At 40.6% G+C, this 15,894-nt stretch overlaps 1 protein-coding gene across 3 annotated transcripts in view; it reads left to right on the plus strand.

Moving 5' to 3' along the window:
- Positions 1 to 15,894, plus strand: part of LOC117220490 (very long chain fatty acid elongase AAEL008004) — a 73,035-nt gene that overhangs the window by 51,441 nt on the left and 5,700 nt on the right. For all 3 annotated transcript variants that reach the window (XM_033470485.2, XM_076522235.1, XM_033470489.2), the window contains exon 3: positions 8 to 198. In XM_033470485.2, coding sequence (XP_033326376.1) covers positions 8 to 198 — 191 coding nt within the window. The remainder of the gene's footprint in view (positions 1 to 7; positions 199 to 15,894) is intronic.

Below are 15,894 nucleotides of genomic sequence, written 5' to 3' on the forward strand. Positions count from 1 at the left end.
ATTTCAGATCCCAGGGTGAAGAGTTGGGCGATGATGAGCAGTCCGTTGCCGACGATGGCGATATGCATGTGTTACGCTTATTTCAGCAAGGTTTTGGGACCGAGGATAATGGAGAACAGAAAACCCTTCACCCTCCGTCGAATCCTAATAGTGTACAATTTCATACAGACGATATTCTCATCATGGATCTTCTACGAGGTTCGTTCAAACCCTGATTTAATTCGAAATTTCATTATTTTTGCGGCCCAGATCGGACCGCAGTTTTAACCGACCTGTTCCCGAGGTCATTCCGAGTAACTTTTTCCTCAGCGAAAATGCAAACCGCGGCTTCGTTTACGAGTTATCAACGAAAAACGCACGGACCAATCGAAGAGCGAGCGCGGTCGGCGCTCCGCCCTTGCGGCCAATGCCGCGTCGCGTAGACCGTCCGACGCAGCGGTAGAGATCGCGTGGGCGGGGCGCCGGCCGATCTCGCGTCTCATTGGTCCACCGTTTTTCGGTCATAACTCGTGAACGAAGCGGCGGATTGAATTTTCGCTAAGGAAAAAGTTGCTTCGAATGACCTCAGGAATCCCTCGTTTCACGCTCGTATAATAATTTTGTGACACTCTGTACAATAGAACAGAGCGCGTTCGACTGGTGTTCGCCGCGCTCTCGATACTTTTCGCGAGCGTTCGCTTCGTTACGAACGAGAAAGTCTCGGCGGGAACACGTTCCAGATACGGAATCCGTCTATTGTTCGATTCGCGGTTTATTCGACGCGTTCGCTTCCGTTCACCGCGATAATCAGCCGACAACGGTGTTCCGTTCGTCCGTTTCTTTTCTCCTTTTTCTCCTTTTGAAACTTTCATCTTTGCGGAACGATTTACTAATTGTAGTAATTCTTATTATCCGATTTCTGCTCAACGAAATTATAGAACAATATCGGTTGCAAATCGGCCAACTTTGACCGACGACAACTTCGCGGAAAATCATCGCAGCACGACGACTCTTTTTTTACATTAAAGCCTGAAACCTCTACTTTAAGACAGCGCTCCCGGATTTTGAGTTCGACGCACCCTTGCCGCTGCAACCCTTTAAATGCAAGGACCATTTATCATATCGAAAATGGCCAAGTTTGACGAAACGCACGGACTTCGCAAAATTTTTTCTGGAGCCGCCGTTCGCAGTGAAACGAAGTTCGATCCTTCCTCTTTAATTTAAAAAAACAGCGACGCACCTGCGATTTTTTCCCGCGAAGTTACAGCACTTCGAAGTCACCCCGTTTAACGCAACCTCCGATTTCATGCCAGAAATGCAAGGGTTACTTCGAAGTGCTGTAACTTCGCGAGAAAAAATCGCAGCGAGGTCTCCTTTATTTCAAATTAAAGGGGAAGGATCGAGCTTCGATCGACCGTAAACGGCATCCGCGAGAAAAATTTCGCGAGGTCGGTGCATCGCGCCGAATTCGACACGATTTTCGACACGAAAGTCGAAATAATTCGCGCCGCGATTCCCGAACGGTTTCCCGATGATTCGGCAGCATTCGAGCCGGCAAAGTGAGCGAAAACTCGCGGCGAACGTTTCTTTCTCGGTGCTCAACTTCTTCGAGCAAGTAATTAACGATAAAGTGGCACTGATGAGCACAGTTGCGAAAGAAACGGCGCGGCGCGGCTCGACGCGGCGCGAAGCGTTTCAACGAGGGGTGAACGCACTCCAGGGCAGGCGTTCACCCTTCCACGTAAATTGGGTCTATCCGACCCAAAACCAGTCCACGGAGTTCTCATCTTTTCGTTGTCGAACTGTTAGCAGAACCGAAATATTTTTCATATCCTCGAATCAACAGGCCGAGTCTCGTAACGCGGCATCAAAGGGCCGAGGAAAAATCGATTTTTGAAACAGTAATTAGACTGTAAATATTTTTATCTTCGCGTGAAGTATAGAATTTGACGAATAAATATCTTCTTCTGTAATATTAGTTCAATATCGAAAATGGACGAAGTTTAAAGGAAAACGCATTTAAAGTTTCATTTTCCCTAATAATAATTTGGTTTTCGAGAACGATGAGATATTATTTCCACTAAAAACGTTTTCTCTTTTTTTATTCGCCGATCTTTTTATCCGCTGATATTTTAATTCAACGATACTTTTATTTGCCGATATTTTTGTCCTCCAATTCTTTTCGCCGCTTATAATTTAATTCCGCGATATTTTCATCCGCTGATCTTTTTATCGGCTGATATTTTCACTCGCAATAATGTTTCCGTATAATTGAAACGTCGGAAAATGTGAAGGAAAAACAAATCGGGAATCACAGCGATTTTTCGACCGCGTTTCGGCGATTTCCGGCGTTCGAACGATCGCGATTTGCATCGCGATTTCTCTATCGACGACACAGAAAAAAAAAAGGGAAAAGAAGGCTCGTAAGTCGCTGTCAAAATCGGGCGACGAGATAATCCCATTCCGACGTGTATCATCGATCCCGTCCAGAATAATTGATGGCCGGCCTCGGCCGGTCTGCGCCGACTTCTCCTCTCCGTCCCTTATTCGTGAAAGTTATTGCCTGCCGGCCACCGAGCCGACGATTCGTGGGTTGCATAAGACGCAGACCTCGGTGTGGTTGTGCCAGTCAATGGAATTCGTCGCGCGGACACGAAATCCTCTCGCGATCCCGACCCGACCGAGAAACTGCTATCCCGCGAATACTGGGTCACTCTCCCGAAAGTCTTCCTTCATATCCGACGCCGCAGAGTTTCACGATCTTCTCTCTATCCCCCCGCTTTTTTCTCTCCTTGTCTTCTTTTTTGCTCGCCGATATTTTAATTCGACGATTCTCTCGTTCGCCGATATTTTAATTCGACGATTCTCTCGTTCGCCGATATTTTAATTCGACGATTCTCTCGTTCGCCGATATTTTAATTCGACGATTCTCTCGTTCGCCGATATTTTAATTCGACGATTCTCTCGTTCGCCGATATTTTAATTCGACGATTCTCTCGTTCGCCGATATTTTTACTGGTCGATTCTTTTTCATTTTTGATATTTTTATTCACCAATTTTTCCATCCGCTGATATTTTTTAATTCGACGATTTTTTTACTCCCTGATTTCTTTATTCTCCAATTTTTTTATCCGCCGATGATATTTTCATTCGACGAATATTTGTACTCGTCGATTCTTCTTGTCCGCCGACATTTTTATCCGCCGACACTTTTACTCCGCAATCTTTTTATCCGCCGATGATATTTTTTCATTCAGCGATTTTTTCATTCGCCGATATTTTTATTCGCCGACCTTTTCATTCGTCGATCTTTTTATCCGCTGATATTTTTTAATTCAACGATTCTTTCATACGCCGATGTTTTCGTTCGCCGACATTTTCATTCGACAATCTTTTTATCCGCTGATATTTCAATTCGACGATCTTTTTACTCGCCGATGCTCTTGTTCGCCGATCTTTTTATCCGTTGATATCTTAATTCAACGATTCTTTTATTCGTTGATATTTCAACTCAACGATTCCTTTATTCGCCGATTCTTTTTATCCGACGATATTTTTATTCGCCGATTTCCCGCTATCGCGCCGACTTTAATCGGTTCAAAATTGACGCGTCAACATCTCCAGTTCCCTTTTTATTCTTTTCATTATCCAATGTTCTCCCAAATGCATCAAATCCGCGGTCCACCGATCGTCGGTCGAACGAACGAAAGTGACGGTATCCCGGCTAACCACAGTAATTGGGACCCTTGCCCTATAAACAGTCTCGCCACTTACAGCATGCAGACAGTATAAAATTACAAGATTCGCTATACCGATCGAGCTCTCTTGCATAATCCATTGTAATTCGATCCTAACAAACTTTTACTAGAGAAAGGGAAAATTCCTGCTCTCTCTCTCGTTTTTTCTTTAACACTTTATCGACCGCTAGCCTATTTATCGGCTTTTCGATTGCCAATGTTTATCGATCGCTAGCCTATTAATCGGCTTTTCGATTGCCAATGCTTATCGACCGATAGCCTATTAATCGACTTTTAGCTATCGACGGTTTTCGCTTCTTTACTGTTTTGTTAGTAGCTGACCTCCTGTATGCTGACCTCCCCATATCCTTATGAATTATAATTATAATAATTATTATTATTTATTATTATTTTTAAAGGAATAAGCACAACACAATGAATAGCGAAAATTAAGCCGGTACTGGGAGCAAATGCGCGCGCGACTAAGCCAGTCCTTACTGAGTGGCAGCCTCAACCACGACCGGACGATAAAGTGTTAAGCAGCGACGAAAGTCCGCGATAAACCGGCGCAAGAATGGTCAAACGTTTATGGCACGCCTAATTCGACGGGTCCCGTAATATCTTCGCTCGAAAGCTCCAGCCGGATTCCACGGATCCACGAAAATAAATGGCCGGCCGGGGCCCCGTTAGGCCCGGTTTTTTTTCAGCTCAACGGGTCAGGAATGCGCGCGCGCGTACTCGATCAAATACCGATCGTATTTGGTTTGCGCTTAGTATGTCCAGCGCGCGCCTCGGTACTGTTATTTCGTGAGAATCGTACTCACGTAGGGACCCCGTCGACGTCGCGTAACTTTCTACGCGGCTGTTTTTTTTCCGCGCCTCCGACAATTCATCGATGCTTCTTTCCCCCCTTCTCTCGCGCTCTTGTTCCGTCTTTCTTTCGTTGCGCGGCCATTTTGTTCTGTTCTCAAAATGAAATTTCACCATCAAATTCGCCGATTACAAGAACAAAGAACGCAAGGCTGAAACAACCGTGTCTCCTTCCCCGAAATTGTCGATTTTCGTGCGCGATTTGAGAGCGCGAATTCGGGAGAAATCAGCGGGGTCAATTGGGGAGAATTTGCTGCATCTGTTCGAACGGTGTCGACGGCGATCGGATCGGAGCAAGCGCGAAACGAATTGATATTCACGAGTACCCGTCGAAGGCGTCCTCGATCGCGGCGGATTGTTGTGCAAAAATTGCGGGAAACTTCGGCAACGTCGTCGTCGACGACGTCGACGACGAGGAAGCTTGTCTTAAGCCGTCGAAGGGAGCCCGACGAGCGCATATTAGAACCGATCGAAGACGATGAAGCGACGTCGTCGAGGACGATCCTCGAATATCGGGGTTACGTCGCGTCGTCGGATTTTATCAAGTGGGGAGTAGAATCGTCGACGGGCCGACGGAGGAATGCGTTCGCCCGACGGCGGCGTCGACGATCGATCCCGGGATACGGCGATCGGCTTCTTCTCGTATCGTTCCGGGATTTATTTTTTCCGTTCGCTCGCGAGGATCGATATCGCTCTGACCGCGACTCGAGTGTGCGAAATAATTGTTCGCGATGTTGAACAATAAAAAATCGGCGTAACTGTGACTGCGCTGTGCCAAGAAAATTCGTCGGATTGTACGAATGTCGTGGAGAAATGTAAAGGAATAGCAATGCAGAAAAATCGGAAGAATGATCGAAATTCGCTGAGTCTGATTTAAGTATTTTTAATAATTATAATTCGCGAATGAAAGAAGACCAGTGTAATTACAATTAAATTCTAGTGAGAAAATTCTTCGCGAACTCTATTAATATCGAAGAAAAGTATAAATAATAGAGCACAGTGCAGGAAAGTCAGAAGACTCGAGAGCGCGAGTTCTCTAACTTCATTGACTGCAATTAAAGTATTTTAAATAATTGCTCCAATTATAATTGGATCGTGTCAAAGAAATTCTCCGAATTGTATAAATATCGAAAAAGAACATAAACGGTATCGATGCGGGAAAATCGGAAGACTTTCGTGGACAGGTCGAGGAAAAACCGTGTCTTTCGAAAACGCGATTAAAGATCGATAAACGAGCCGTCGATCGGCCGAAGCCGAAGCAATGGAAGGATCGGACGATCTTGATCCGGCATCGAAATCAATTAAGCCCGGAGCGGCAGGGCAATTAATACGACCTTGGACGATATCTCGGGCAGGAAACTGCAATCGGCAGCCGTGGAATGGTCACGAATGGCACTGGAGCATCGAGCCGGTTCGAGATATAGGGGACGGCTCGCGAAAGTATCCCATTAACGACGCGACGTCTAAATCCGAACGTGCCGCGGTCGTCGAGGAAACTGTACAGGGTGTTCCATAATTTTATTATCATTCGGAACGGGGCGATTCCTGAGGTGATTCGAAGCAACTTTTTCCTTTGCGAAAATGTTCTGCGAGGCTTCGTTTGCGAGTTATTAACGAAAAACCGTGACCAATGAGAGCGGAGCTCGGCTGGCGCGAGGCGGAGCCAAGCCAACGAGCGGTCGAAGCCCAGTTCCGCTGACTAGCTCGGCCGCCTAGCGCCAGGCGAGCTCGCCTCTCATTGGCCAGTGTTTTTCGTTGATAACTCGCAAACGAAGCCGCGGATCGCATTTTCGCTAAGGAAAAAGTTACTTGAAATCACCTCGGGAATCTCCCACTTCCGGCTGTTAAAACAACGATGGAACACCCTGTAGCGAACGCTTCTCGTCGGTGCATCAACGTGTTTACCGCACGGTATTGTCCAGCAGAACGAACTCGCGTCGTTCGAACAGATACCAGGTTCGAAGAAGATACCAATAAAATGACAATCGACATCGTCTCGCGTCGATTGCAAGGGATAGATAAGCAAGTAGCGAGCGAGATTCTTCCTACAACCACATTCTGATCAATTAAAAAATGGTACATCGACGTCTTAAATTGCTTTGAACCGATTTCTTGGGAGACGGAAAATCGAAAGTTTGAAAAATCGAAATGCAAATCTTATAGTATTTCTATCATGCATGACAAAGTGCATTTTATGCGCATGAAATCGACTCTTGGGGCTCGCGCAACAGTTTTGCACCCTTAGCAATCTTTGAAATGTAAACTTTGTTAATATAAAAATGATCTTGGAACGTGATATGACAAATTTTAGTGGTGCCTCGGAGTCACCAATCGAGAGCAAAGGGTTAAAACATATTTTACTAGAATTGTATAACACTATAATGTACTAGATATAGCACTATAATATATAGCATAGCACTATATACATATAGCACTATATACATATAGCACTATATATATATATATAGTATAGCACTATAATATACATTATAATGTACTAGAATTCGTAGTTTCAGTATCGTATCTCAGCGCATCGCAAAGAGCTTCTTTTTTCGGTCGAACGGAGGTCGTCGAAGCCATAAATCATCGCCGCTCCTAGTACTTTTTAATTATACCGAAACTAGACCGAACTTTTTCTCATTTTCGCAAAAAAAGAAACGAAAGAGGAATGCCGTTTCCATCGACTCGACACCCGTATATCTCGAACGCAGAATTCCTTCGCGGTGGCATAAATTATCGAAAATGGCACCGGCTGCACCGAAACGCGTGCCGGTCGAACGCGGATAAGAAACAATTGTTATTCGAAGGTTAAAGATCAGCTCGCGTGATCCCGAGCCAAAAATAGTCGCAGGCTTCTCATTCACGTCCATATTTGATATCTCTAATCTGAAATGCAAAATTGCTGTAAACACCGGGAAGCTCCGACGAAGCGCTATGGGAATCGTTCGAGGAGAAAGATAAAAAGAGACGGCGCCGCAAAAAATCCGAGGGGGAAACGTTATTCAAAAGTGAAGATCACCTGTACGGATGCGGCCTTAGCCAAAAATAGATACGTACACGCGTCGTTCGCAATAATAATTCACATCGGTGTCCAGCGTGTTCCAGGAATCCGTTAATGGCCTTAGGTCGCGGAGGCCGGGTCACTCGAAACCCCCTCGAAACTCGTAAATAGACTGCGAATCATTACGCGGAATAAAAGTTCTCGTAAATCAATTGCAACGAACGTGAGTCGAATAGAAATTTCATCCCTTTTAATTATTAATCGCGGTGAGTTGAAAATTTATGCCTCGTCCCATTGAAAATAATTGACAAAATAACGTGAAAATAATTTGAAAGTAATACTTACACATCATTCTCAAGACTAATATATAAAATAATATGAAAATAATTCGATAACAATATATATATATCGCACTGAAAATAATACAATATTCTCGATGTTATCACAAATGCATAAAAAAGAAGAAAGAAAAGCAGAAAAGAGTAAACAAATTCCGGATATCGAGAACCGCGAAATTTCGGATTCTCGCGATACGAAAAATCATGTATCGACCAATCGCTGATTTCGTCGACGTTTTCCTTGTTTTTCTCGACTGTAATTAAATCGTAATATAATAAATCATAAAGCCGTAATGGAACACAGGAAAAAATCGAGACGTAAACAAAATGAATGGGCCCGGTTATCGATATCGGGTCGAGGACAGAGGCCACGTGGCCAACCATAAATCCGCGCATTTGAATATTCTGTCGACAAAATCGAATCCTTCGTGCCGGTTCTATTCGAGTCGATTCGAGCCGACATTTTCGTATTCGATCGGGCACAAGGTCTTCAACCAGGTGAGTCCTGCTCGCCCATCGATGCTCGCGCACCCATCCCTCTATCCGCGCTTAGGCGGCACGATAATGAATCTTCGGACTTATTCATGAACGATGGCGGACGGCCCCGAGGCGACGCTTCCGACATTCCGGTTTTCTGTTGACCGTGTAAACGAGTCTAATAGAATTCAAATGAAATTTGCGAACGCAGCACGACGCTCGCCGACGGCCGGGGATCGATACCGACACACACCACCACCACCAATCCCTCCTTCGATCACCAACCACCGGGGAAGGGCTACTTAAAAATTAGCCTCGTCGTCGCGACGTACACTCACCCCACGCGCGCGCGCGCGCGCCCACCATTCGACACCCTCCAGGGGTTACGAACCTCCTCTGCGAAACGGGAGCAAATGATCGAAAAAGTTCTTAGAGATCGACGGTTGTTTCCTTGTTTTCGGTGGAATAGTTTTACAACGTCGTTTCGCAATTGTCACCCCCTCCCTCTTTTTTTTAGATTTTCTAGAATTTCTGGTAATAATTTATCGAGTGGTGAGGGGCTATTGTGTCCTTTAACCTCCTGTCGTGCCATTTTCTTCATAGTTGCAGTGATTGTAGTAATATAATATATATTATTATTATATATTTATTATATATTTATTATTATTATTATAGAATATAGATTTTAGATTTTCTAGAATTTCTGGTAATAATTTATCGAGTGTAAAGGCGTTATGTTCTTCAACCCCTTGTCGTGCCATTTTCTTCATAGTTGTAATAATTGTAGTAATATAATATATATTATTATTATATATTTATTATATATTTATTATTATTATTATATTATTATAGAATATAGATTTTAGATTTCCTAGAATTTCTGGTAATAATTTATCGAGTGTAAAGGCGTTATTATGTCCTTCAACCCCTTGTCGTGCCATTTTCTTCATAGTTGCAGTGATTGTAGTAATATAATATATATTATATATTATATATTTATTATTATATATTATATTTTTATTATTATTATTGTATGTTATATATTATTATTATATAATAATATAATATATAATCGATAGTAATAATTTCTAAGAAGAAAAAAAGATCGTTTGTATTTATCGCGTGTCTACAATAACTTAACACGTTGAGCGCCACGCGTTTTTCTAAAGCAATCCCGTTCAGGCCACGCGCGCCGCTTTTACGCGCTGGTATTGTAAGGCCGGTGTTTCCGATCGCAATAAAAGATAGTTTACGTTTGTATCGTGATACCTATAGGTATTGGTTCAACACGTTACGCGCCAAGTCTGTTTTGTTTTCTTTACCGTTTGGCCCGCTCAGATAAGATTTCTTTGAAAGAACACGTTACGCGTCAAGTCTGTTTTGTTTTCTTTACCGTTTGGCCCGCTCAGATAAGATTTCTTTGAAAAAAAATTAACATTATCGAATTTCGGAAACAATTAGCAGTCCATCTTACAAGTTGTGACAAAGAAAACATTCCACCGAGCAGAATTGCAAGAAGATCCAGAAAAAAAACACAAACTCGAAAGAAAATCGGGAAAAGTCTCTGAAGTTCGAAAGTACTGTAAATTGTGTTATGACAAAAATGTAAGAAAAGATGGTAGAGTGATGGCAAGGAGAAAGACCAAGCGTGTTGTAACATTTTGTAATACTTGTAAAGGAAAACCATTTTTATGTTTGCCATGTTACAATGAATCCCATTAATCCTGAAATGATACCAAATTAAGTAAATTTTAAATATAATTTCTGTAATTCCGTAAAATAGTGTAAAATTTTAGAGTTCTCATGTTACACGCTGTCAGCCATCGATGGTTGACGCGGCCTGAACGGAAAGTCCAGTGTCAGCCACCGATGGCTGACGCGGCCTGAACGGAAAGTCCAGTGTCAGCCACCGATGGCTGACGTGGCGCTCAACGTGTTAAAGGTTTATACACTGGCAACAAGGAACCAGAATTCTATTTCGACCGAAGAGAACGGGATAACATTGATATTTAACACAGCTTATTACTAGAAATCATCCCCGCAACGTGTCAGAACCGTCAAAGTGTATCGGCAAGGGGTTGAAATCGCAACGAAATTCTGATCTCTTCTCAAAAATATTGATACAATCGATCTTACAATGGTAAAATATATAAACTTACAACAACATCTAATAAAAATCGTGGATAATTTAAACAAATCCAACTCTTGTCGTTGCTGCAAATCGACGCAGATCGGTCACACTTAGCGAAGGGGGTGGTGTGCATAATTATATCGTTAAATCTCCCCCCGTCGCGAATATTTCGCGAAATTCGTAAAACTCGCGGACCACCGATCTTGAAAGGATTTTCTGCGATATCGGGCCGACCTTCGACGCGATTTATGTGCTCGGCTAATGAATATCAGCGGCACGTGACGCGCGTGCCGGATTAATCGCGTTCGCGTATCAATGTTTTCGAAACCCGGAATGTTTGAGAACGAGCGCGGAGTTCCTGGAAGACGCGCGACCGTGAATTTAAATAGATTTAAATGTCTGCTGAAACTGTCGCCGAGTCTCGTTTCAGAGCTGATAAGAAGCCCGGTGTCGATGAACCGAGAATGAGTTGATAGTCTCAGCGATATCGGCGCGGCGCGGCGCGATGCGTCTCGAGGGCGAGGCGCTTCTCTAATTGCGAAAAGAATCGATTGTTCGCGCGGCCGAGCGCGATTATCGAGCAGCTTTTTTTCGCCGCTGATGATCGACGACGACGATGATCTTGTTATCTCTCCGCCGTCCTGGAATCCGCGGAAACGCGTGCACGCGTTCTCGTCGAGACGCTCGTCCGCGAATCGATAACGCGATATATCGAAGCGACGAGCGCGTCATCGATGACTCATTGCTCGATAATTCGTACGATTGCTTGTACACGCATATTTCGCTCGCTCCTCGTACTCGCGAGGGCGTCGACGTGGGGGCGATTCGGTTTCCAGTTGGCTCCTGGAAACGTTGGAACTTTATCGGCTTTCGTCGACGAAGCCGAATTTCTGACTTCAGCAATCTCCGATGGCACTGATTTATAATTTTAGTTGTTTCTAGTTCTGCCGATTTCTAATTCCGCTAATTTCTAATTTTAGTAACTTATGATTCCGTTAGTCTCTTAATTGCATTGATTTCTATTTCTTGTTATTACTAATTTTACTAATTCTTAATTTTAGTCATTTCTGATTTTACTGTTCTCTTAATTCCACTGATTTCTAACTTTACCAATTTCTGATTCCATTAATTTCTAATTCTTGTAATTCCTAATTTTACTAATTCTTAATTTTAGTCATTTCTGATTTTACTAATTTCTAATTTCACTATTCTCTTAATTCCACTGCCTTCTAATTTTACCAATTTCTAATTCTTGTTATTACTAATTTTACTAATTCTTAATTTTAGTCATTCCTGATTTTACTAATTCCTAATTTCAGTAATCTCTTAATTCCACTGATTTCTAATTTTACCAATTTCTAATTCCATTAATTTCTAATTCTTGTAATTCCTAATTTTACTAATTCTTAATTTTAGTAATCTCTGATTTTACTCATTTCTAATTTCACTATTCTCTTAATTCCACTGACTTCTAATTTTACCAATTTCTAATTCTTGTTATTACTAATTTTACTAATTCTTAATTTTAGTAATCTCTGATTTTACTAATTCCTAATTTCAGTAATCTCTTAATTCCACTGATTTCTAATTTTACCAATTTCTAATTCTATTAATTTCTAATTCTTGTAATTCCTAATTTTACTAATTCTTAATTTTAGTCATTTCTGATTTTACTAATTTCTAATTTCACTATTCTCTTAATTCCACTGATTTCTAATTTTACCAATTTCCGATTCCATTAATTTCTAATTCCACTAATCTCTTAATCCCGCTAATTTCTAATTTTAGTATTCTCTAATTCGACTAAGTTCTAATTTTACCAATTTCTAATCCCACCGATCTCTTAATTCCACCGATTTCTAATTCCACCAATCTCTCCACGCCGCAGTCATTCTTCTCGGCGACTCATCTTCCGCAAGATTCTCCGCAGTATTCCACATCCTAAACGCAACGCAAACTCGGCGAGCCTAACGGGTCTCTTTGCGTCGCAGTTTACACTCCACTTTTGGCCGCACTTTACGGTTGCACTTTACGTTCCGTTTGAAAAGCAGTTGTCCCAGCATCTGCATCCGCTGCATCGTATTCATTCTACTCGCAACAATCTGCATATTAACCGTTGCAATAACTTGGAAACGGCTGACCCTGTTAAACTGTTTGCTACTTCGAGAATTCGTTTCGAATCTCATTTTAATATTGCCTGCAAATATGTTTACACTTCGTCGCTGTTCTCGTTTACACTTGCTGTTGATATTCGATTCATAGTAAGAGTATTTATTTAAACATTATTATCATATTATTGATATATTATTATTATATTATTTAAATATTATTATTATGTTACTACACTTACTTCATAATAATATTTAAATAATATAATAATAATATATCAATAACATAATGATAATATAATAATAGGGAGAATTTATGTTACTATACTTACTTAAATTCTCCCTAATTGACGTCTAATGTTTAAATATTATTTCGGAGGGAATTTCCAATCAGAACAACTTCGTCTAATTACTCTGCTTTGTTTATCATAAAATATTCAAAGGCATGCGATAAAAAGCGATATGAACATTAAACATCGACCGTTCCGTTAAATATATTATGATATTATTATCATATTATTGAGGTATTATTATTATATTATTATAATATTATTCAGATATTATTATTGTATTATTTAAATATGATTATTATGTTGCTATATTTACTGAAATTCTCCCTAATCGACGTCTAATCTTCGGAGGGAATTTCCAATTAGAACAACTTCGTCTAATTACTCTGCTTTGTTTATCATAAAATATTCAAAACCACGCGATAAAAAGCGATATGAACATTAAGAGCGTCGACCGTTCCGTTAAATATATTATGATATTATTATCATATTATTGAGATATTATTATTATATTATTATAATATTACTGAGATATTATTATTGTATTATTTAAATATTATTATTATATTGCTATATTTACTGAAATTCTCCCTAATCGACGTCTAATCTTCGGAGGGAATTTCCAATTAGAACAACTTCGTCTAATTACTCTGCTTTGTTTATCATAAAATATTCAAAACCACGCGATAAAAAGCGATATGAACATTAAGCGTCGACGGTTCCGTTAAATATATTATGATATTATTATCATATTATTGAGGTATTATTATTATATTATTATAATATTACTGAGATATTATTATTGTATTATTTAAATATTATTATTATATTGCTATATTTACTGAAATTCTCCCTAATCGACGTCTAATCTTCGGAGGGAATTTCCAATTAGAACAACTTCGTCTAATTGCTCTGTTCTGTTCATAAGAAAATATTCAAAGCCACGCGATAAAAAGCGATATGGACATTAAGCGTCGACCGTTCCGTTAAACTTGACCGCGTTAAACGGCCAGAAAAGCTCTCCGGCACAGTTGCTTGCGTGGGTGGTCGTTTAACGAGAACACGCGGGCCTCCTGTTCCACAGACGATACAGGGAACAGCCGACAAAATGTTGTGTGTGCGTGCCAAGGCCGCGGGACACAATCGGAGACTGTGCACGCATGCCAGAACAATTTCCACCGAAAGGCTTATCGATGCTGATTAGGATTTCGTTGATCACGATGCTCCACATTCTCGCTAGCGAGCGCGGCTCCACGCTCTACGAAATCGTTTCCCTTGGCTCTGTTTCCCTCGACGCCAATGTACTCGTGTTTTATCAGTATATTTATCGTAATCGCTTCTGGGTAATGGTTGTTTTTTAGAAAAATAATTATACTTCGTATAATTGATATATATGAAATATGAAGATAATTGTATTTCATATAATTGAAATATGCGAAGGGTGAAAATAATTATATTTTATATAATTGAAATATATGAAATGTGTGAAAATAATTGTATTTCATATAATTGAAATATGTGAAGGGTGAGAATAATTATATTTCGTATAATTGAAATATATGACGGGTGAAAATAATTATATTTCGTATAATTGAAATATATGAAGGGTGAAAATAATTATATTTCGTATAATTGAAATATATGAAGGGTGAAAATAATTATATTTCGTATAATTGAAGTATATGAAGGGTGAAAATAATTATATTTCGTATAATTGAAATATATGAAGGGTGAAAATAATTATATTTCGTATAATGGAAATATATGTAGGGTGAAAATAATTATATTTCGTATAATTGAAATATATGAAATGTGAAAACAATTATATTTCGCATAATTGAAATATATAAAATATAAAAACAATTATATTTCGCATAATAAAAATATATGAATTATAAAAATAATTATTTTCCTACCGATAAAATTGCAAATACAATAAAAAAACAAACTCTTGGAAAATAGTCCGAATAAGTCCAGTCTTGTAATTCCGAAGGAAATTAATCACGTGAGTCGCTTTCAGAACTTGGTAAATTTAGCGTCAAAATAATCGGACATCGTCGCAACATAATTAATAATTTCGTTTGGGGCGGTTTTTCTCGATGGAAGACTTCTTTTCTACACGATTTAACCAACGAATGAGATTTCAATGCACGCGTCCTTCGCGCCGGACAATCATGAATCGCCATTATGCCTTCGCAATTGTAAATTGCTGCTCCCTTTGCGTCCTCGTTCGCCCTCTTCGCAGCCTTTAACGATTCCGTATGCAACAAATTAGTGTCGCAGCCGGGCCACAGTAGCCTAAACGCCTCGCCGCGCCCCCCGTCTTATCTCGTCGAACAGAGACCGTTCTTCGACGTGGGAGTATAAGCCGCGAGAGTGGGCTTCCCAAGAATGCAAGAAGTGCATCGCTCGCTCGCTACCGCGTCTTATGCAGTCGCCGGAAAATTCAACTGGCTTTATCGTTCCGGGGCCAATCCGGTTAATGAATAAATAAGCGTTAGTTGGCATGTCGGCGACGACGAAACGGCGTCCGACCGTGCAGTAAAATTACGGCGCGCGCTCTCTCACTGTCTCGAAGAGATTTCAGTGATCATTTAATCGATATCGCGTTTTATTCGATATTATATTATATAGAATTGGTATTCGATGGACCGTAATAAATTCGAAAATTAAACTTTCATATGTGTTTCTCGATTATATTATGTCACTCGTCGATGGATCTCGTCGATTGTCTCTTACGTCAACGATTACGTTGAAGATTAAATCAGTGAATAGTATTTATTATATTAATTATTACATTACTCGTCGACAGATTTCACCGGTTATTTTGCGAGAAAAATTACGTTGAAAATTAAATCTGCCGAATGTAAATACGATCTAGTCACCGATACTATTAACCCTTTGCACTCGAAGCCACTTCAACTGTGAATCTGAAAGAATTCTTTTGCCTCACGGTATTTCCA

The sequence above is a fragment of the Megalopta genalis genome, chromosome 5 (assembly GCF_051020955.1).
Source record: "Megalopta genalis isolate 19385.01 chromosome 5, iyMegGena1_principal, whole genome shotgun sequence".
Lineage (NCBI taxonomy): Eukaryota > Metazoa > Arthropoda > Insecta > Hymenoptera > Halictidae > Megalopta > Megalopta genalis.